This window comes from Acomys minous (genome assembly GCF_964271855.1).
Source record: "Acomys minous genome assembly, chromosome: 11".
Taxonomy (NCBI): domain Eukaryota; kingdom Metazoa; phylum Chordata; class Mammalia; order Rodentia; family Muridae; genus Acomys; species Acomys minous.
Genome location: NC_140492.1, coordinates 13,137,657 through 13,159,193, shown reverse-complemented (window position 1 = coordinate 13,159,193; position 21,537 = coordinate 13,137,657). Strand labels below are relative to the sequence as shown.

Sequence of the window (21,537 nt, the reverse complement as noted above, 5' to 3'; positions counted from 1 at the left end):
GTCCCATCTTCCCTCCTGTGAGAGCTGCCTGCAGTCTTGTCTCCAGGTTATTCCAGTGTCCAGTGACGGGCTTAGGTGTTTCCTCCCACCACAAGTGCTACCTAAGAGCTCGCACTCAGGAACCATTGCTCAAATGGATGCCCAGCATCACTGCCCTTTGGCAGAAACACACAGGTGTTTTCCCCATCTCCTCCTGATTCCTGTGATCTGCTCTGCTGTCAACAAATGAGGTCACCTCGATTTAATTGGCAATTGTGTAATTGGCCACAGGCTGGCAAGCTAACTGGCTTTCTCTCTACAGATTAGCTCCCAGAAGTGAGAGCTAGTCTGCTTGCTAGGGACCAGCCAGCCTGCATTCCTGTGTGGCTTGAACCTGGACATTCCTGCTCTGTGTTACCCCAGAACTGAGATTCCAAGTAAGGGATTAAAAAAAAAATCTGGCTTTGGAGATCAAGCATGAAGCTGCTGTTTCTTCGTATAGAAAAATACACACGGCTGCATATGTATACACCTCGAGGAGTGGCGGCAATCCTCTCGCTGTCTGTCAAGCCGTTCCCAAGAACAGGGGAACATCTGCCGGTTTAATACTGTTATTTAGTTTTCTCTCTTCAAACTCCAAAACGAACGCTCAAGGGAGCCCCAACAGAGACCCAAGGCTTAAAGAGCTGGCCCAGTCCTGGCATCTCAATTCCCCTCTTTCCTTGGTTTGCTTTCCGTGCTAATCCTTGATGCCCTTTGCTGCCGGGAAGCAGAAGGGTTTCAGGATTCCTGCGACGGGGGCAGCTTGGCCCTCAGTCTTCCCTGGGTTCTGAGCTTCTGAAAAGATTGCTTTCTACAAAGGGCACCTGAGGAGAGGAGTCTAAATGGCAAGTTTTAATTCCCAGTTCTCTTGAATGCTGGGGGGTGAATATTCATGTCTGAGGAGAAACCCTCAGCTAAACAAAGAGTAAGTAAGGGTGAGCCTTCCTCAGAGTGAGAGCCCTCAAAGCTACCAGGAGGCCGGTGCCAATCCATCTAGGGTCAGGTGCGGCAGGGATGCCCTAATACTATTTCCTTCAAAGCTGAGCTGGGGCAGCTTGGGCTGCTGGCAGAGCTCTAGAAGGAATAATGGGACCCCACGGAACGGAGGACAGAATCCGCTCTTACCAGGGGGAGGAACACCCAGTTGCTGGAGAAGAAAACATAGGCACCCCATTTCTAAATATTCTCTCCCCTGTAGTCTGGGTTGAACAATAGAGGGACTGATCAGCAGCTAGCCTTGCTTTAGGTATAGGACCCTGCCTTTTGGACACCCAAGCCTTTGCACAACACAGTATGTGGCTTCAACTGGCCACCCGAGGGGATGGCACTGTAAAGACCTGAGCCCAATCAGCCCAAACGTCTTTAAGAAATCTTTCACATGAACTCTGATGCCCCATATTTGACCACGTCCCCTGGATGGGGAGGCCTGGTGGCACTCAGAGGAAGGATAGCAGACTAACCAAGAAGAGACTTGATACCCTATGAGCATATACAGGGGGAAGAGATCCCCCTCAGGCACAGTCATAGGGGAAGGGAGTAAGGGGAAAATGGGAGGGAGGGAGAAATGGGAGGATACAAGGGATGGGCTAACAACTGAGATGTAATATGAATAAATCAATAAAATATATTAAAAAATAATAAAATCCAAGTGCCGAGGATTGAACCCAGTGCATGCCGGCAAGCACTCCATCACTGACCTGCCCCACCCCCACCCAAGGACTCTTGTGCTCTTGCTGTGTCACTTCCCTACTCTTTCTACCCTTCCTGATGCTGTTTTTCTGCTCAACCCGGAAACACGCTCATCTCATCTTTGTAATTATGATTCCATCTCCATGTAGGTAGGCAGTTTAGGCACATCCATTGCCAACGCTAAGTAACCCTGAAGGTTACTACATTTGTTAGAAGACAGGGTGTGAAAGTGGTAAGTACAGTTAAGTGAGGCTGCGAGGGTAGACTGTAGCCCAGTTGTGACTGGAGTCCTTAGAATGAAGGGATCAGGACCTAGGAAGACCCGAGGGAAAACTCAAGAAGACCTTGGAAGAAGACAGCTGTCTACAGACTAAGGAGAGAGACATCAGATGAAACCAGTGCTGCTGACAGTGTGGTCGTAGACTTCTAACCTCCATCACTGGGCAGGAAAATGCATTTTTTGTTGTGTAATCCACTCATCCTTTGGTACCATGTCTAGTAGCAGAGACAGGCTGTAGCTTGTGGCAACAAGATGGGCATTTAACAGAATTTTTTTTCACACAGGAAAACTCCACCAAATTAAGACCATTTAAACAGACTTATATTAATGAAATTCAAAGGAGTTTTTGAATTATTCACATATGCAAATAAAGGACTGAAGTTTAAAAAACAGATTTCACTAGAAATGAGAGATGCATTGGAAATAATGTTTTACAGTGTTTGAAGGACAAAAGTTTAGGGATACTTATACAGAGGAAAAACTCAAATTTGGTGTCTGTGCATGTGTGTGCTTTTGTGTACATGCATGGGCACACATGTTTTTCACATCTGCATGTGAAGAAGGTCAGTGGTTGGGGTCAAGTGTTTTCCTCAATGCTTTCACCTCATTTTTTTGAGACAGCGTCTTTCACTGAATCTGGAGCTTGTCAATTCTAGCCAACACTCAGGAATCACTCGTCTGTCCCCGCCAGTGCTGGCATCTCAAGCACTCACTGCTCTGCCTGGGGTTTAGGGTGGGTGCTATAGATCCAAACATAGGTAGATTCTTCTGTTTGTGTCGCAGACACTTTATATCTTGAGTCTTAGAGTTATTGCTTTTAAAAAACCCACATGTATTTATACTCTAGTTTGTGAAATATTCAGTTCTTTTTCCTCCTGCTACCACAGTTTCCTGGGTCATATCCAACCAACACACAGGTCTTTAATATCCGCATCAACAGAGACAGGAATATAAAACCCAGCACAGTTCCCATGAGCATCCCCGTGAACAAGCTGCTTGTGGGAGAAGATGCTAAGGACTGATGAAAGTGAGGTTCCTGGTTTGCTCTCACTTGAGTTTATTAAATCACCCTAGCCTCTATGGTTGTGGACAGCCTGGAGCACTTTCTCTAAGTTTAGTGAGTCACTTAGCACTGGCGCTGTGCCAATCTTTTTGATTCGCTGTTTTCATCTACAAAGTGAGATCGGTTTGGCCACAGAGCTCTTTCAGTTCTATAATGCCTACACTATTAACTCACTATGTAAGAATTACGCACACGGTGATGCTTTAAGACTTCTCCATCATCACAAATGTACGCTAAATGCATAGAGAGATGCTGTTTGTAAATTCCCTTCCCTTCGCTCTTTCTTCCCTGCATCAATAGAGAACGGAGTTACATTTGCTCCTTGTACTTTTTGATGACACAGCCACCTTCTGTGCTAAGCGTCCCTGCTTGGTTGGTCTGTGGGTCTCACGTGTGCATTCTGTCCTGTCCCAGTGCTTCTCCACAACACCATGGAACTGAGATTTTACTCAGATGGAAAGTTAGGGTAATATCTCAGTGGTAATTGCCATGTATATTTTACTGGGCTACTTGATACAATATAATTTCTTTCAAGACACTATGATAAGAGTCATTACTGAAGAGCAGTAGTATTTATCATTATCTGGTTCTACTCAGAGGCCTGATTATTTAAGGGTTCAAACAAAACAAAAAAACTGGGAATGAATGTTGAGGTTTTTTTTTTCCCGAAAGCAAACACTTACCCTTTTCCAATTCTGACTTCTGATACTGTTTTTGTTATTTAAGAGAAAGCATACTCTTTTTTTTTTAAGCTGAGCATTATAATTACTCTTATTTTGGTTATTTTCAATACAAATCATAAGTTAAACTAACAACATATAATGTTCATTAAACTCACAGTAACCCTGAATGGATGAAAACCACAGCAAGAAAACAGCTGTAACCTCAGCACCATGGAGGGAGACTGTGTTTCCCAGGAGGTCCTCAGGACAAGGCTCAGTGTGTTTCCCTGCCTGTACTTCCTTCCTTTTATTCCCAGTAGCAGACAAGCCTCCAAATTTACGTACCTCCACCACGCCATGATGGATGGATGTGTACTGTTTCTTCTTCAGCATCACCAGGGTGATGACAATCACTGTTGCTATGACAACGCCGCCCACCATGAGTCCAATGATGGCACCTTTGTTTGAACCCACATCCTCTGCAAAGAACACCTTGAAAACAAGCCAAGAAAAAGAACTGTAAGCGCCGGAGACGATGTATGTAGAAAAGTTTCAGCGGACTCTCTGCCATAGCTCAGAGAGTATGAGTGGGCGGGTCCCTACAGATGAGCATCCTACTCTTCAAAGCGATGAGCAACACATGGCCTCCCAGGCTCTGAAGGCAAATTTTCTAGTGCATCTCAGAACATAAGTCAGCAGGGACCAGAAATCCTTCAACAGGTAAGCATTTGGTAAAAACCATAGAGGTGCCCATCATCCTTCTAGACGCAGGTGTGCCCTCTCCTGCCCACAGTGGGTGGCTTTGCTCTAGCTAGCTTTCAAACCTTTATGCTTCCATTTCTTTGAAGGGACATGTTCTCTATGTATCAGTAAACATTCTGAAACACAGGAGTTAATCAGAGAGAAATGGACAGCCCTGTTACCTACTCCATAACACAAGAACTCGGTCACATTGAAGTAACCCTGCAATGCATGCTCGACTGTAAAAGCGCCATGTTTTCTATGAGAAGCAATGGTAGGCAAGGAGGAATATTAGTGACACAAACAACTCATATTTTATTATGCAGAACAGACTCTGGAAACCAAAATTGACAATACTGCTGTACTCTGGTTGTTTATATTAAACATAAAAGAATCCTGAGAACATCACACAGGAGAACTTTATTCACTGTGATAAATTTTCTGAAAGGTACATATAGCCTCTATGCTCTTTGCAAAAGCAAGCTGTTATTTTTCAGCTTTATCTACTTAGGTGGAATAATACATTCAGACTGCCCTTTACTTATCTTGTTATATAAGAGATGATTTTATGGTGGATTATTAAAAAAAAAGGGGGGGGGGGGAAGGGATGGGAACTGTTCCAGACCATATACCACATTTGTTATGTAAGTTAGTGAAAAAAGTTCCTGAAATATTTTTTTTCAGTGAGGCTTTAAAAAAGTGAATGACCAATTTTCATCGCTAAATCTATCACTGCTGCGGTTTGTTTGCAAAGACGAAGGAAACTAGAGCAGATAAAAACATTTCTAAGCGGATGTTACTCATGGTGCATCTGCAACAAAATTAGAAATGGTTCATAATTAATCCCCTCGCTAACCAAATATGCTAGCTCACCATATTTATTAAAGGAAATCATTAATTAGCTAATGATACTACAGTGAGGTAATCAGGAATAAATGTGAGTCTGGACATATTCCTATGTCTTTAAGGAAATACTGTAATTCTGTAATATTCAGTGCACTAATTATAGTACATTATCTTATCAGCTAGCACAGTAGAGGGAGCTGATGCCCCTAATTGCTGCCGTTCCCATTAGTCACTGTCGCATTACAGGGGTTCGTGTAATTACCGAGAAGGGCGTCTGGGACACCAGCTCAGGCACCTGTGATTCTGTGCATGCATCTTGAGTTCTCTACTCCAACCCCCTACCCTTCAGCAGTCACCCCAGTTTTGTTTTTAATCCATGCAGCTTCAGCCAAACCAGGGACACCTCTGATTTCACAGTTGCAAACACAACAATAAATTGGCCAATGAAAACTATACTTCAGAAGGCTGCGTGCCATTTTTGGGAAAACAAAAACAAAACACAAAAACTCCATCTAATAGCAGTGCTGGAGTGCTTACCAAGCAGCACTATACGAGAATTTTATTACCATTTTTTTGTTCCCCACGTAAGTGCTTTATTGTGATAACTGGTAACACGGAAGGGACTCTAACAAGCTGGCTTACTCGAATTTCTTCGTTTTTGGTAAAGAATTATATAATCTCTGTCTCCCTATAAAGAAGACACTTGCTTCTCTGTTCATTCTAGTTTTTACATTAGGAAGAAAACCAGCATTGTGTTAAGAGATATTGCTTTCTTCTTTACCCAAGGCACTAATGGGACATTGAGGAGTCACAGTCACATCCTGCTACCATCTCCCTTAACAAGGTCCCCACTATCTTTCCCCTGTAAGACAAAGAAACACTGGGAGGTGGGGAAGGGGTGGGAAGAATGGGTGGATGGGGGACTGAGGACGGGAAGAATCTACTTGCGCATGGGAACTTAAGCCAACGCCCTAAGAAAGGTTCCGTAGACCCAAGTACTGTCTGCACGTCTGAAACTCTGACTCTTCAAATAAAACTATTAATAGGTCAAGACTGGTAATGACCAGAAAGATTTCAGAAATCTTGATTCCGTAATTCTTGTATTTACAGAATGAGATTATCTTGGAAATTGGAACCAAATCTAAACAAAATTCACTTTTCCTACGCATAGTATGCATGTAAAAAAGAGAGTTGTACACGATACCTTTCAAAACCTCATGCTGTTGTTAAGTTTATTGCTTGTGGTATCCTGCCAAGGGCCAGGAAGTGAGTTCTGGAGCTTCTCGTGTAGGGTATTTGGAGTAGATATATTCAAACTGAAAAACCTATTTTCCTAGGAAGCATCCTGCATGGGTATCAGCTGATGTGGCCGCGACATGGAAACTAACTAGACTTTTAGGTTCCACCTGGACTCAGCTGCTTCTGGTGATAAAGAACCACACACAGAGCCCCATTTACTTTGCTTCCTATCTTTGTGACAATCTAGGCAAGTGTTTTGGTTTTGCTTTTAGCTTTCAGTATTGGCACAGGACGAGCCAAGCACTACCATGGATGCCACCTGGGCAGACACACAGTTGTGGGGAGAGCTAAGTCATTTTGCTTACCAGTTTTTGATGACGGACTTCAAATCCTGAATCATGGCCGAACTCTGCATCCATCTTCACTTCGGAGATCTCTTCTGTCTTGATATTTGTCAACCCAGAACCTGCATGAACCACAAAGTACACAGGGCCATCAATTAGTTTTAGCTCCAACCAGTTGCACAACGAGGCAAAGGCTGCCTGAAATGTTTTTCTGGGCCAGAATTTTTAGGAAAATAGATTAAGGAATTTCCTCAAGGAAAAATGACATCTAGATTTAAACCATTAGTCACTGTCCATCAAGCAAAAAGACTGAGGAAAGACCCAAACCTTCTACAGCCAAACACATGCCGTAATTAAAAGGGAAGGGTAGGAAGGAGAAAAACAAACAAACATACAAACAAACAAAACAAAAAACAAAAACAAAAACAACAACAAAAAACAAAACAAAACAACAACAACAACAACAACAAAAAACCCCAAATCAATGCTGGTTGGGATGCTGGGTTAAATCTGTACCTAGGAGATGTTGACTTGGTTTTAGTGACTTGTTGTTTATTATGTGCACTTATTTATGGGCTGTCATTACTTTAAAAAAAATGCAAAGCTTTGAAAATGAACATGAATGACCCAGGAGAACAAAACAGCTACTTTGGAGCTTTGTTCTAATTACAAATAAATCATGTCCGTGCTTCTACACACAGCAGCGTTGTCAGTCTTGTGATTTGCTTAGCTAAGCATCTGCTCTCTAGCTATGTACACCATGTGGACCCCCTTCACCTGCTGACCATAAAGAAGTGGCACACAATGAGCAAGATGCTTCTTTGGGACTAAGAGAATTTATGACCTAATTCTTCTTTCTCTATTCATGGCTTCATGAGTCTTGGAGCAATTCTTATAGCGCTTGATTTGAGGCTTAAAACGAAAATGTAAATATGTCTTAGAAAGTAAAGGGAAAACACACAGAAAAGATGTCAGTTTCCATGTGGTAGCGTTTCACGAGTGAGGAGGACCACTTCCTCCCTGAAGCCACCTTCTCCCTGAAGTCCCCAATGGAGGCGGGTCCTTAGTACCTATGTGAACTCAGAGGGTGAGATCAGTATGCCTCTGTTGGTTTTTGGTTTGGCATACTAGAAAGCCTTTCTTAACCCCACACAGTTTTCCTATAACCTACACTGTAGAGCCTTGCTTATTCAGAGCAAGGCAGGTATCCATCCTTGACACACGGCAGCTTTGAGCGAGTGAACCAAACACCAAAGGAATGTGGTAGCGTGTGTTCCTGAGTGTTCTTCTCTTCCTCAGGTTACACATTCTGAGTTCCTGCAACTCCTGTGGGAACTCAACGTCTTGTTCTTGGTCTAATGGCTCCCCCAATCTTGTCCATCAAGTATTGTAAAATTTGTCACTGCCCTGTTGACACTGAAAAGCACAATGCCCGCAGCAGAGAAAAAGCCAGTCTCACAGGAGGCTCGGCCTCTGCGGAGGAAGTGAGGGTACTTCCCACAGTAAGCAGGCCCTGCTGGTGTGACTTGTCTCCATCTTCTGTCCAACAGCTGTTGGACAACTTTCCCTAAACCACGATGAAAGCCAACCTGCTCACAGCTGTGAGGCTCTCCTCCCTCCCTTCTGCCTCAGGAGCACTCTTGCCTATTTCATTCCATCCATTCCTTCCTAGTCCTTCCTAGTATCCCTGTGCTAACTCTCATGACTAGCTGCAGTTCTATTTCTTCCTAAAGTAGTCTTGGCCTGGGTTTTAGGGAGCTGCACTTGGCTGGAGATGTGACTAAATAAGACATGTTTATTATTCATAACCATGTAAAGAAATAGGACTTAAAATGCCCTCCTCTGGAGCAGGGCCTACTATTACATCTACATAAGTAGAACATGGCAGACCTGACGTCAAGGCTGGTCATAAAAGGCACCAAAGCTTCATTCTTACTGCCTCTGTTGTCCTTCTCCATGTGGGAGATTGGGAGAAGCCAGCTGCCATGGGGAGGTATTGAAGGCTCCTGACAATAGCCATGAGAGTGCTTGACCTCTGTCAGCCCCAGCCAGATCTTCACACGACTGCAGCTTTGGCAATGTCTGCATTGTGATCTCATGAAAGAATCTAAGCCAGACAAGCCAGCTCTGCTATATGCTAACAACAACTGTCAGTAGGTAAATGCTTGATCTTATAAGCTGTTCAATTCTGGGGCTACTCGTTACACAGCAATAGGTAACAAATACAAAGGTTTAGTGCTTTCTTTTTTCACCTTGTTCTATTTGAAGTTTAATTTTCTTTCATTAAATCATCATTTTTATTAATATGGACAAGAAAGGCACAATGAAAGCTGCACAGCACCTTTCTGTTTCATCTCACTAACTGCTTGTCTCTTTGGATAGACCTTGTCCTCCAGCACTACTTGAAGAACTACAGCATTCTGTTTTTCATATACTTTAAAAATCATTATTATTAACTTTTTCACATTACAACTCACTCTGTTCTCTGCTCTTCCTGACATTATTTTTTATGTGGCAGTGACATGAGTGGTCTTTAAATCATCACTGATTGCATATTATCATCTTCTGATAAACCTTTAAAAACATGAGTTATTTTCTCATTATAGCAACACTGATTTCTTTCTAATGCATCCTTTCCCTGCTGTATGCATGCAGTAATACAATAGTTAAAAATTTATTTTTGAGTTTTTAAACAAAACTCTTAAATACTCTTCCTTTTTATATGTGTGTGTGTGTGGGGGGGGGTGGGCAGAAACCACTGCATTGTAATGAATATGTAAATAATGAACTCTCCACTCAGAACTCTATAAGCCTGTGATATTATTGAAAAGATACTGACCCTGTTTCTTAGGACTAAAAAAAGGCAAAAATCTAATCCACATAATATGCTTGTATGACTGGCAAGGCTCACTGCTCAATCATGTAAGACTCGGCATAACGAGTTCCCATTTCATTTCTGCTTAGTGTGTAACAGCATTTAGGAGACATTCTACACACTAGGCAGTATCATCACAAAGAGATTAACAAAACAATAGAATGAAGAAATAAATCAATAGGAAAATATCTCTTGGGGGTCACACAACTAGACTGTTGGGGCTGCAGAAGGATGGGGATAGGACATAATGGAAGGGTAGGTTAATAAATCAAGTGAAGAGCTTGCTAATGTGTTTTCTTATTGTCTTTCAGAGTCTGTTTTTTCCCTGAAAGCGTTCCAGGAAGAGTAAGTAGCTGAGATGGTCACCAAGCCCAGCACCGTCATTTGCTTGGGGCTTAGAGAGACAGTATATCCTAAAAGGTACACTATACTGGTTTCTCAGATAGGAAAGATAAGAAATCACTCTTTATCATGATGATGTAAAACGGGGTGTGGGGAGGAGGAAGCCAAAACTCACACCTTTGATTGATTTGCTTTTGAGTGACAAGAAAGATTATTGAAAAGCAATGGCATGGGGCAATCCTGGAAAGGGGAACTAAGTTTGGAAAATCTAAAGACGATATGTGGTAGAGTCAAGTGCGTGGGTTCATCAAATGTGGCTACATGGTTATCAAAACATGTAGGCAACATAGAGGGGTATTAATCTAATATAAATAACATAGAGAAATATTAATCTAGTATGGACAACAAAGAGAGATATTAATCTAGTATGGACAACAAAGGGTAGTATTAATCTAATACGGACAACATAGGGAGGTATTAATCTAATACGGACAACATAATCTAAATACTTGTCCGACTCACTGTAAACACAAAGGTACAGATGAGTCCACACAGCTCACATATCAAGCCAAGTTCCATGTTCAGCTTAGCTGGACCCCGCCTCTTATCTAGGCCTACCATCTTTCTCTTCAATATCTGTCTTCTCAAGGATATGGAAAGCTCATTTCCAGAGAGTTCTCTGGTTGACAGTCCCCAATTCAGTCCTCTGCTCTTGTCACAAAACAGCTTTATGTGACCCTCAACAATCTCTGTCCTTCTATCTTCCTACACATAAAAAGCAGGTTTTTTATTCTATTATGTTTCAAGATCTTATCATTTATTCTTTTCGAGTCTTCACAGACTTTTCTCCATTCACCTCGATGGTTACAAGTGAAGACGAGCCAAGGCTAGAGACCTTAATGTCAAGAGAAGGGCAGGGCCGTCTCTGGTCTGGCTGGGGATACATCTGAAGACTGCCTCACTTTCCTGAAGGTGTGGAGGAAGGTTAGCATTGTATTCTCACGATCTCATGGAACATGGGCATGAAGAAAGTAACTATGGGCAGGGAGGTGCTATTTGGAAGAAAATCTCCCTGGAATATACAGATCTTTCAGCTCATCATTCCTCTTTCTGATTCACTTTGCTGGCCACACTCAGTGGGGTGAAGCCGTACACGAGTAGACACAGGTGTGTTCTATAATCTCTCTTGATGTGAGAGTATTCTTAAGATTAAGTTTAGCCTGAAGCTAAACACAGAATAGGGGCCAAGATGACACTTTTTTTTTTTTAAATCTTGGGACACTGTATAAAAAGGCATATCTATTTTGATAGTGAAGAAGTTTGTAATATAAAAAAACAAAGGGCTTCTATGTAAAATTATGCATATACATCTGTTGTGCTATTTTAGCCACTGGCTGAGAGTAAGTATATACAATCCGCAAAGGACAAAACATATTTCTGGATATAGAGAAATACCAGTTATGGTATTTTCAGGAAATTGTGTCTGTTTTAGTAACCAACAAAAGTCTGTGCCCACTCAAGGACCTCTGCGAAAAGTAAAGGAGAAAGGAAGGAGATGCCTGTAGCAAGAACCAATTCCTCACTGGAAGCTACACCTCCTGGGCCTCTATTTTTGAGGATAGGACCCATATACCACTCTCCATGTACTAAAAAGAAAGGATTCAAGAAAAAGAACCCCCTATATGAAAAGACTCTCTTTGACTTTCAATAGGGAAGCTCAGAAACAAACAAACAAAAAACAGATCATGTAGGAACTTGGAAAATGAAGCATTAAGGAAAAGCAAAGCATTTGAAATAAAGTTTGGTCCTACAGCCGTTTTAAACTCTGCCTGTAACACGTGCAATTCAGAGAGGCGTGTTTGCTGAAACGCAAATGCTGAGAGGAGAGGCAGATTGCGGCGAGTCAGATACCTGGTCGAGTGGTCAGTCCTCGGTCGGCAGCAGGGCGGGCGTCGACGGGCTCAACTGGTGCAGGAAGCAAGAGACAGAGCAAAGGAAACAAATCAAGATAGTTAAGTTGTGGCTTCTGAACACAGAGCAGGGAAAAGCATGTGCAATAAACAAGTGATGAAAAGGAGCAGCTGGGAGAAGAACCTTCGTGAGCTAATCCTGGGTATCAGGGATGGGAGGTGCTCCACTTCTAAAAGCTTGGAGCCACCAGTGTGCCAATGCGTTCCCTTAATTTGCTCATAAAACACTCACCAGGATGTGCAGTAGGCATCAGAGAAGAAGGCTGGGGAAGGAGTCCTTTCCTCTGAGCTAGGTTAGAGATTGTGTCTTGGCTTTTGATTAGAAATAAAATAGATTACACACCGCCCGGCGGTGAACGTTAAATCTTTAAGATAGCTCCTTCTACAACTGCCCAAGCTTGTCTTCTTTTACAGGTAACCAACTACAAAAGGATTATTCAGTTGTCAGAGGAAATGCAAATATGAGTTTATGAGGAGAGCAAAGCTTTGTGACATAATGTGCCAGTTAGTGAAGCTAATTCCTTCTCAGTTTGAGGGTGGAATAGGTAACCCACAGGCTCTCCCGTCTCTCCTTCTAAATGGCCGCTTTCCTCTGTACAGATGACATTCAGTTGAGTTGTGTGAAACGAGAGCATTTCTCTTTCATAGTTGCTGACAGTCACAATTATTCCTTTATATGCTTTCTGGGACTGGTCCAAAGAAAACAACGGTCTGAGGACAGCAATCCCCCATCATGGTTCTGTGCCACTTGTCATTCCCAAGTTGGTGTTTGTTGTCAGAAAACACTTCCCCCAGCTGATACTGGTTTTGGAAGAAACAAGGAAGGGAGAGGGCAGTCAAGCTTTTAGGATTAACAAGTGGTTGAAGGGCAGATGCCAAGCGAGGAGGAAGTCCCCTGGGTTGGGTCTGGGAAGTGTAAAAGTGAGAAAGAAATGTGAGAGCAGGAGAGGAGAGGAGCCAAGGTGAGTTTGACGGGGGCCTAGGGGACCAGCAGGTTCTATTGTTTAGCTCACAGAGGCTTGAAGGCCAAGCAGCCAGTGGTGACCACAGCCCCAAATCCATTCTGAAGGGCACACATCTGCAAGAATGGCAGCAGGCAACAGAGGAACAATGAGCTGTCTTCATAAGACGAGCAAATCGTGTTTCTGAGCACATTAAGATGTACCCCAAGGGGTACATCAAGAGCCTGAAGAGGTCCTGATGTTGCCTGTGTGGATACTTGGCAGTGTGGTCTAATGAGAAGTGGTGCAGTGGTGAAACCCAGGGCCAGCACCAATAAGGTGCTGTGAGCAAATAGTGGAAAAACAAAAATGATACACCTGATCTTTCTGGTGCATTTTTTTTTTTGGTGTAATTAGTTTTTAAAAAATATACTTCAGAAACGTGTCACTCTGTAAGATTACATTTATTGAATGTCCTGTTTATTTCAACAGTGACATTTATACTTTCTATATTTCACTTCCCATCACAAATATGCACTGTGACTTTTATGACCCCTATAAAATGGAGTTAGCCGAAGGGTGACTTTTTTTTTTTTAAATATCTTGACGAGGGGCTTAATGGTACAGTACTATTTGGTGTGACCATACCAAGCTATACTCACACTGACCGTTACACTTTATAAAATGCACATCTGACTCAGGGAACCAACCATATCTGTGGCTCAAAGGCAGGAAGTAGTGGTGGTCTCATGATAACCCACAGTTATTATAGTGTATATAAAAACCTAAAAGACACTATTCCAAGCGCTATTGTTCATACCGTGGTAAGAACAGAATTCTAATAAATTTCCCTGACCTGGAAAATTTTCTGTCTTATGATGTTGTTTATGATACAAAGTTTGTTTGTGGTCTACCTATTGCTTAAAAAAAAATGATCTGAGAATTTTGTAGGTGTATCCAGTGTGCTTTGATCAAGTCCTCACTCCATGCCCTCATTCCCCTTTGGCTATGCCCTCCCAACGTCAAGTGTTCTTTTCCTCCACCCACGGAGTCCACTCAGCCCTGCCAGCATACACCTTGGTGGAGAGCCACCTGTTGCATCAACGGCCGCATCCTTGAAGGAAACTGATTTCCCATCTCTTGGCGGCCATCAGCTAGAGGTGGCACTTGGCGGCCATCAGCTAGAGGTGGCACTTGGCGGCCATCAGCTAGGGGTGGCACTTGGCGGCCATCAGCTAGAGGTGACACTTGGCGGCCATCAGCTAGAGGTGGCACTTGGCGGCCATCAGCTAGAGGTGGCACTTGGCGGCCATCAGCTAGAGGTGGCACTTGGCGGCCATCAGCTAGAGGTGGCACTTGGCGGCCATCAGCTAGAGGTGGCACTTGGCGGCCATCAGCTAGAGGTGGCACTTGGCGGCCATCAGCTAGAGGTGGCACTTGGCGGCCAGCAGCTAGAGGTGGCACTTGGCGGCCATCAGCTAGAGGTGGCACTTGGCGGCCATCAGCTAGAGGTGGCACTTGGCGGCCAGCAGCTAGAGGTGACACTTGGCGGCCATCAGCTAGAGGTGACACTTCATCATCACCTCTTCACTCCGTGCAGGGACTTGCATGTCTGGCTTGATCCTGTGCAGGGCTCAACTGCTGTGCAACTAAAGGCCCTGTTGCGTCCTGAGCATGCTGTTTCTCCACAGTCGCCCGCGCACCCTTGGGCTCTCACCTATTGCTCTTCTCAGGGTAAAATAACTAAATAGGAAGACCTCTACTAGCCTTGGCTGTACTTGTTGAGAAAAACAACATTTTTTTTTCTGGTAAGCATTTGAAGCTACGATGATAAGGGCTTCCTGGACAAAGAAAGGAAATCCTCTGAGAGCAGTAGGTATTTTTAGTAGCTCAGGGTGTGTGTATATGAAAGAGAGGCAGGGAGAACAGGGATGAGGCAAGGCAAGGCAGGAGTGAAGTATCATGCCTTTATGTACTTACTAATCTGAAGGCCACACTGCTTAGGTTCATGGTGAGTCATCTGGACAGAGAGTGATAAAGCCTCCCTAACAAGACCCCAGTCCCATTAGAAAGTTTCCTATAAGATCTTCCCTCTTAATAGTCTCATCCCACCTTTAACAACGGATGAAGATGCAAATTATCTCAGGCTGGACTGTAGGTGGAGAGGCTCAGTAACGTGAGCAGAGTCACATAGCGGAGCTGTAATGGAATCTCAGACCTGATCATTAGGAGTCTAGGATAAGTCCTGGCTACCGTCCCAAGGAGAATGTGGTGTTTAGTCGCTAGACTAAGCAAAGAAAGGCATCACTGCCATTTAGCGGGTGAGGATCCAGGGTACTCACTGCTGTACGCAGGGTCATGGCAACAACCCACACCCTACACATAGTTCTCCGATTTACCTCGGGATGTGAGGCATTTATGAAAATGTGAATCAGAACCCACTTCAGTTTTATTCATCACTACAGTATTTCTGCACAGGTTTTTTTCCTGTATAGCGTGTGCGTGCACATAAGTATGCAAGTGTGTGTACTTGTGTTTGTCCACGTAGATGGCAGAGCAGGCAGGGCTTATCACTCTACTGCTTGAGACAGGGTCTCTCACTGAGCCGGGAGCTTGTAGTTTCATGTAGGCTGGCTGGCTAATGAGCACTTGGCATCCACCTATGTCTGCTCTCAATACTGGAGTTATACACACACCTGTGCTGCCATGCTTGTGTTTTTATGTGACTGTTGGAGACTCAAACTCAGTGATAAGGGTGTTACCCAGGCCTTTGAAAATAATGACCTTTTGCTGTTGTTTTTCTGTTAGGATAATTTTAGCAAATAGGAAAGCCAATTATTTATACACCGTAAGTTATGTTGCTGTTGTATCTGATAGTGTCTAATCTAATTATACCTATTTTTCAGATTAAAGAAAGAAATTGGGCTGTTATGCTGTGAAAAAAGTCTGTATAAAGACTTCTGCAGCCTATTTTTAAAAACTGCTTGCTCACTGGGTATAGTGGCATACTCCTTTAATCCCAGCAGAGGCAGGCAGATCTCAGTGAATTTGAAGCCAGCCTGGACCACACAGTGAGTTCTAGGATAGCCAGAGCTATACAGATCCTGCCTCAAAAAAACCCAAAGTCCAAACTCAAACAAACACTCACCACCCCAATCCCTGCTTTCTCAGTGCTCTTAAACCTTGAGGAAAATCACAGGTAAAATCCTGTTGCCTTCTTAGAAAACATTTGTAATTTTAAGAAATCAAGTGCTTGTCTGCATGGAATTTGTACCAAACATGTAAAAATGGCAAAACAAACTAAAAGATGCTGTTTCCTAAACAGGTACAAAGTCCCTGTAGAAAACGTCCATCACCCAGGTGTGAGAAAGGCTTCACTTTGTGAACATTGGTAGGAAAAGCCATTTAGCACAAGCTCTTTGCATTGAAGTCACTTAGCATGAAACCGTTTAATTCTGAAGGAAGCTTCCTGGTGTCTGTTTCTGCAGTTACTGTCATCTGAACTCTCATGTATGACTCGGTAGTCAGGCAAGATTATTATTTCAGTCTGTCTGATTTGCTATACAAGACCCTATCCCAGCTTCCCTCAGATGGTCAGATTGTTTGCCCTTAATTTGCTCACCCTTTTCTTAAAGGTGGGCATTTTGCGACAAAAGCTGATAATTACAAGTGAAATATGATTTCATGGAAGCAATAAAATACCTCCTGGTGAAAGTATTTTTTTTTAAAATTACTTCCTGGCGCCTCAAATTCCAGCATTAGGAGAGGCAGAAGCGGGTGGATTTCTGGGCGTCAAAGGCTGTCTCTATTTCTTTGTCTCTGTCTGTCTGTCTGTTTTTCTCTCTCTCTCACACATAGTATATGTGGCACATGCTATGTGTTTCATTATGTACTTTTATTTTGAGATGGGGTTTCTGTATCTTTGTACAGGCTGATCTTGGGCAGCTGGTAGATGTGTGTCACTATGTATGTAAATATGCATATAAATCTATGAAGAGTAAGGGGAAATAAAAATTAGTACTCCATTTTGCTACCTTTTTAAAAAATGTAGGAATGGATGCTGTACACAGGATAACCATAGCATGGGTTATGAGTCCTCTAGTCTATAAGAGTAGTATCTCCAAGGATGATGCAGGTGTCTGGCAAACAACATGCCCTTTTCTCAAAAGTATTCTATGCAAGCGTTACCGCTATGACCTATAAAAAAATAGGACACCGCTACCAAATATCGGCTTATTTACTTTATAGCATTAAAATTTAAAGACTAATCTACTTTTATATAACATATATTACTTTAGGTTATATAGTAACAACTTTAGTACTGTTATTTTGTTCATGAGTATGTGTACATGTACATATGTACCTGTGTGTGTGTGCGCGTGCGTGCTGATGGATGGCTAGTGTCTGTCTGTCTTTATTGCCCTCCGTCTAATATACCAATGTAGGGTCTGTCATTCCAGTAAAAAGCATATACAGCCGGATGTGGTGGTACATGCCTTTAATCCCAGTATTTGGGAGGCTGAGGCAGGAGGATCTCTGTGAGTTCAAGTAACTCTGTCAAAAAAAAAAAAAAGCATACGCGCACACACAGGAGGCTTTCTGTTCCAGCTAGGGACTCTTACCTTCATTTTCTGTATTGGCTGGCACAGAGTCCACAGCGAAGGGGTGCCATGGCTGGAGATCATCCAGACTGAACTCCCCGTTCACGGGAAGGAGCTCCACGGTGGTTTTCGTTTCAGTCAAAGATGGCATGAGGGCATCATTTCCGTAGCTGATTCTGGGTTCGCTGATCATATTGGCCAGGACATCATCGGAGTAGTTCTGTTCTTTCTGAAGCAGCTCGTCTAAACAAAGAAAGCCCATTGTATCCTTGGTTAATGTCTGCCCCGCAGGGGTCACGGCTCTGACAGCAGTTCCCACTGACTATGGGCTACGTGTGACAGGCAGATTGTCATCTAGCAAGACCTACCATGTAGAAAGTAAGTTCCTTAAGGAACATCACAGCTACATTGACAGCTACAATGTCCAGGTGGGTTTGGTCCATTGGGGTTGGGACCATGGAGAATGGTCCAGTGGTGGGCTGATGCTAACCTGTTGCTGCTCTGCTCCTCCAGAGGTGAAGACCTCAAGGATTAACTGCCTTTTCCAGTCCACAGACTCCACATGTGTCCAGTGACCACGAGGGAGGCATAGCATGCTCTCCTGTAGCACTGGGGTGGAGTGCTAACACCAAGGATGGGAGCAGGCAAGCAAGGTGCAGCCTCGGAAGCAAGACATATCCTTTACCTCTATCTTCTGTGAACATGGGGGAGGGGGAGGAAAGTGTTCTCAATGGGCAGCCTGCTCCAGTCAGCTGCTGCCTTCTGCTCTGAAAACACCTGCCTTCCTCCAATGCAGCAGGGACAAAAACCATGTACTCTGTCTTTCAAGGCACAGTCCTGTGGACACTGGACCCTGCTAACTATCTGGGCTAATCTTTCATCTCTGTCTCCCAGCATTACGCATGTGACTTGAGATGAAAGCTGCTTCCTTTCTTCTCTGTAGTTTCCATCTTCCAAAACAAAATCTCACAGCCATTTCCCTTTTAAATCCAAACACACACACACACACACACACACACACACACACACACACACACACACACACACCAACCTTATAGAATATCACAGATCTACCCAAAGTCCTGAGAGTCCAGTGAAAAATCTTCCAACCACACCTTGCACCATTTAAATAGAAAAACAGAATATAACTTTATAATGAGTAAGACGTATTTTTTCAGACCACAAGATCCACTCAGTTTTTAGAGAAGTAAAACAAGAAAAACCAAATTAGTACTAGTATAATAAAATATTTACTAAGATGTAACAAAATGTGGTAATATTAAACAGTGTTAACTCAACAGGAGGAAAGACTTAGAGACTCAAGCACTTTTCTAATTTCCCCAGCTGGCACACTGAAGATATCGGTAAGTGACCTTTGTTGATGCCCAATGGACAGCAATTGGACCATAAGGCGCACCCTAATTTCCCTCCACTTTTGGGGGGAATGTGTCTTATGGTCCAAAAAATATGGTAGATGTCCCCCCCCCAAAAAAAACCCTGGAAGATTTATGAACCTCCGGTTAATTTACAACAATGTCCACTTGACACTTTCATTATAGTTAAAAAAAAAAAAAAAGGAGAGGCCCATGTGGTATTACTATTTGGTTAATTTAAGTGCGGCATCACTCAGTCATACTTGTGTCAACCATTTGGGCAGGCTGGAGAAAGAAAATTAAATCTTGATTTAAATTTGACTTGTAACGTTTTACTATCATCTTTTGAATTCTCTCTTAAGTTGACAAAAAAAGTTAATTTACTGGAAAAATTAAAATTCTGTTCAAATGTGTACCCATTAAAACAATTTGAAGGGACAGCATTAAAGTGTGTGATTAATATCTTCCTGTAGAGTCAGTTTTATTACAAGAGATTATTTTAAATGATAGAACCCCAAGCAAATTAGTCCTTTTGAAGTCTAATTTCAGTTATAATATATACCTACTCAGTGTGGCACTGATCGAAAATTCAATATTTGATGCTTGCAGTGACCTTTCCCACACAGATAAAAGGCTCTCATTAGATTTTCTCCAGGCTTTTCCACGTCTCACCAAGTCACAGGTAATGGCCAATAACTTAGCCAAAGCCTTATTTAATAAATTAAATGGGCATTTCTTTTATATAAATCGTATGCTTTGACTCTTTAGCACTTAGTACCCTGAAGTCAAGATAGTGTGGAATAATTATTGGTGCCTACATGTCCATCTTGAGAGGAAAGATCCCCAGCCAAGAGGGAGCCCTTGGCTGCTTGGGGTCTCTGTGGCATTTATCACCATCCACTTCCTGGACTTTGGAACTTTTCATTGTCTTGGTGTCTCCCCATAATCTCTCTGGATAACCCTGCACCTCCGTGCGCGCGCCAATGGTGGGGGGGGGGGAGGAGAGAGAGAGAGAGAGAGAGAGAGAGAGAGAGAGAGAGAGAGAGAGAGCTCCATGCCCTTATCTTTCTCTTCTTGTACCTCTTTCTACAACTTTCCCTTTTAAAAACACCAGCTATGGGTGGACAGCACAGAAATGCTATTTCTTCCTGTCTGTCGGTCTGTCCATCCTACACCATCCGAGCCTTTCTCTTGGACTATGGGCTTGGCTCTCTTCTTCTCCCTCCTGCCTTCCCATGCCACAGCTAGTGCAGACAGAAAGCTCAGCCTTCCAACCACATACTTAAGTAAATGACACATACTTAACACTACTGGTGACACTTGAATTCCAATTCTAAATTCTTTCATCCACCTTTCGCGCCCCTTTCTGTGGCCTCTTCCTTTACTTCGCCTTGGTAATTGTAGCTGAAGACCTACTGCCTGCTACCAGATGAGTGTCCCCCAAAATTTATGCACTGAAACTTACTCCCCACCGCAATAACAATCCATGGGATGGTGGGGGGGGCGGCTAGCGGATGCGACTAAGTGAAGGGCCTCACTGCTATGAATGGAGTAGGGGTTGTTCTGGAGGGCAGAGCAAGGTCAGCACTCTGAACGAGAAAGGTTGAGTTCTCTAAGACACTGAACTTTCCAGTATCTTCTTACACTGGTAGTTAGGACTGTGAGAAATACATTTTTATTTTTTATAAACTACCTAGGGAAAGATACTGGTTACTGATTTCTGTTGTTGTTTTTATCGTTTTAATTTAATACCAGAGTCTCGTGTAGTCGAGGGTGGCTCATACTCTATGCACACGATAACCTTGAACTCATAATCCTCTGCCAATTCTGAGATGACACGAATGTACCACCATATCCAGCTCAGATATTGGAAAAGCAATACAAACTGGCCGATCGCTGCTCCCCCTACTAGTCTTCATTTGACTGTCTTTCTAGATCTCTCCCAGATCCTGAGGCATGATGCCTCCTGTGTTCAGTGAGCCTTCATTGTGTACTGAGTTATTCAAGATGCTGGAGTCCTTCAGTGATTTTAGCCCCCTGCGTATCTTTAGCTGTATGGCTTATAACTCCTTCCTGCCTACACCATACCTCTTGAGCTGTGGTATTGAACAGTGTGGGTTTATCACTACTGGAGGGCCAGTTTGCAGAGTAAAGCAAACATGAGGCTTCCTTCCAATCATATTAGCCTCTCAGAGTGGAGGAAAGGGAGGGAGGAAGAGAGAGAGGGAAGGAGGGAGGGAGAGAGAGAGACAGAGAGACAGGGAGGGAGGGAGGGAAGGAGAGAGCAAGAGAGAGAGTGAGGGGGAGAGAGAGAGAGAGAGAGAGAGAGAGAGAGAGAGAGAGAGAGAGAGAGAGGAAGAAGGAAGGAAGGCGCGAGAGATGGAGAGAGGGAGGAGGGAAGAGAGGAGAGAGGAGAGAAGATAGATCCCAAGTCAGTGAAAAAGGCAGAGCTGGGACTCATAACAGGGGAATCTTATATTTGCATACAGGTCCTGGTATTTCAGGCACAGATTACTGTAGCACCCTTTTCTTATTTATCTTCTAAGTTGT

At 43.3% G+C, this 21,537-nt stretch overlaps 1 protein-coding gene across 6 annotated transcripts in view; it reads right to left on the bottom strand.

Moving 5' to 3' along the window:
- Positions 1-21,537, bottom strand: part of APP (amyloid beta precursor protein) — a 216,219-nt gene that overhangs the window by 2,642 nt on the left and 192,040 nt on the right. For 3 of the 6 annotated variants that reach the window (XM_084802345.1, XM_084802347.1, XM_084802349.1), the window contains 4 exons: positions 17,636-17,857; positions 12,014-12,067; positions 6,907-7,007; positions 4,061-4,207 (listed from right to left, as the gene is read on the bottom strand). In XM_084802345.1, the coding sequence (XP_084658471.1) occupies positions 4,061-4,207; positions 6,907-7,007; positions 12,014-12,067; positions 17,636-17,857 (524 nt within the window). The remainder of the gene's footprint in view (positions 1-4,060; positions 4,208-6,906; positions 7,008-12,013; positions 12,068-17,635; positions 17,858-21,537) is intronic. The other 3 variants (XM_084802346.1, XM_084802348.1, XM_084802350.1) reach the window with 1 other exon arrangement.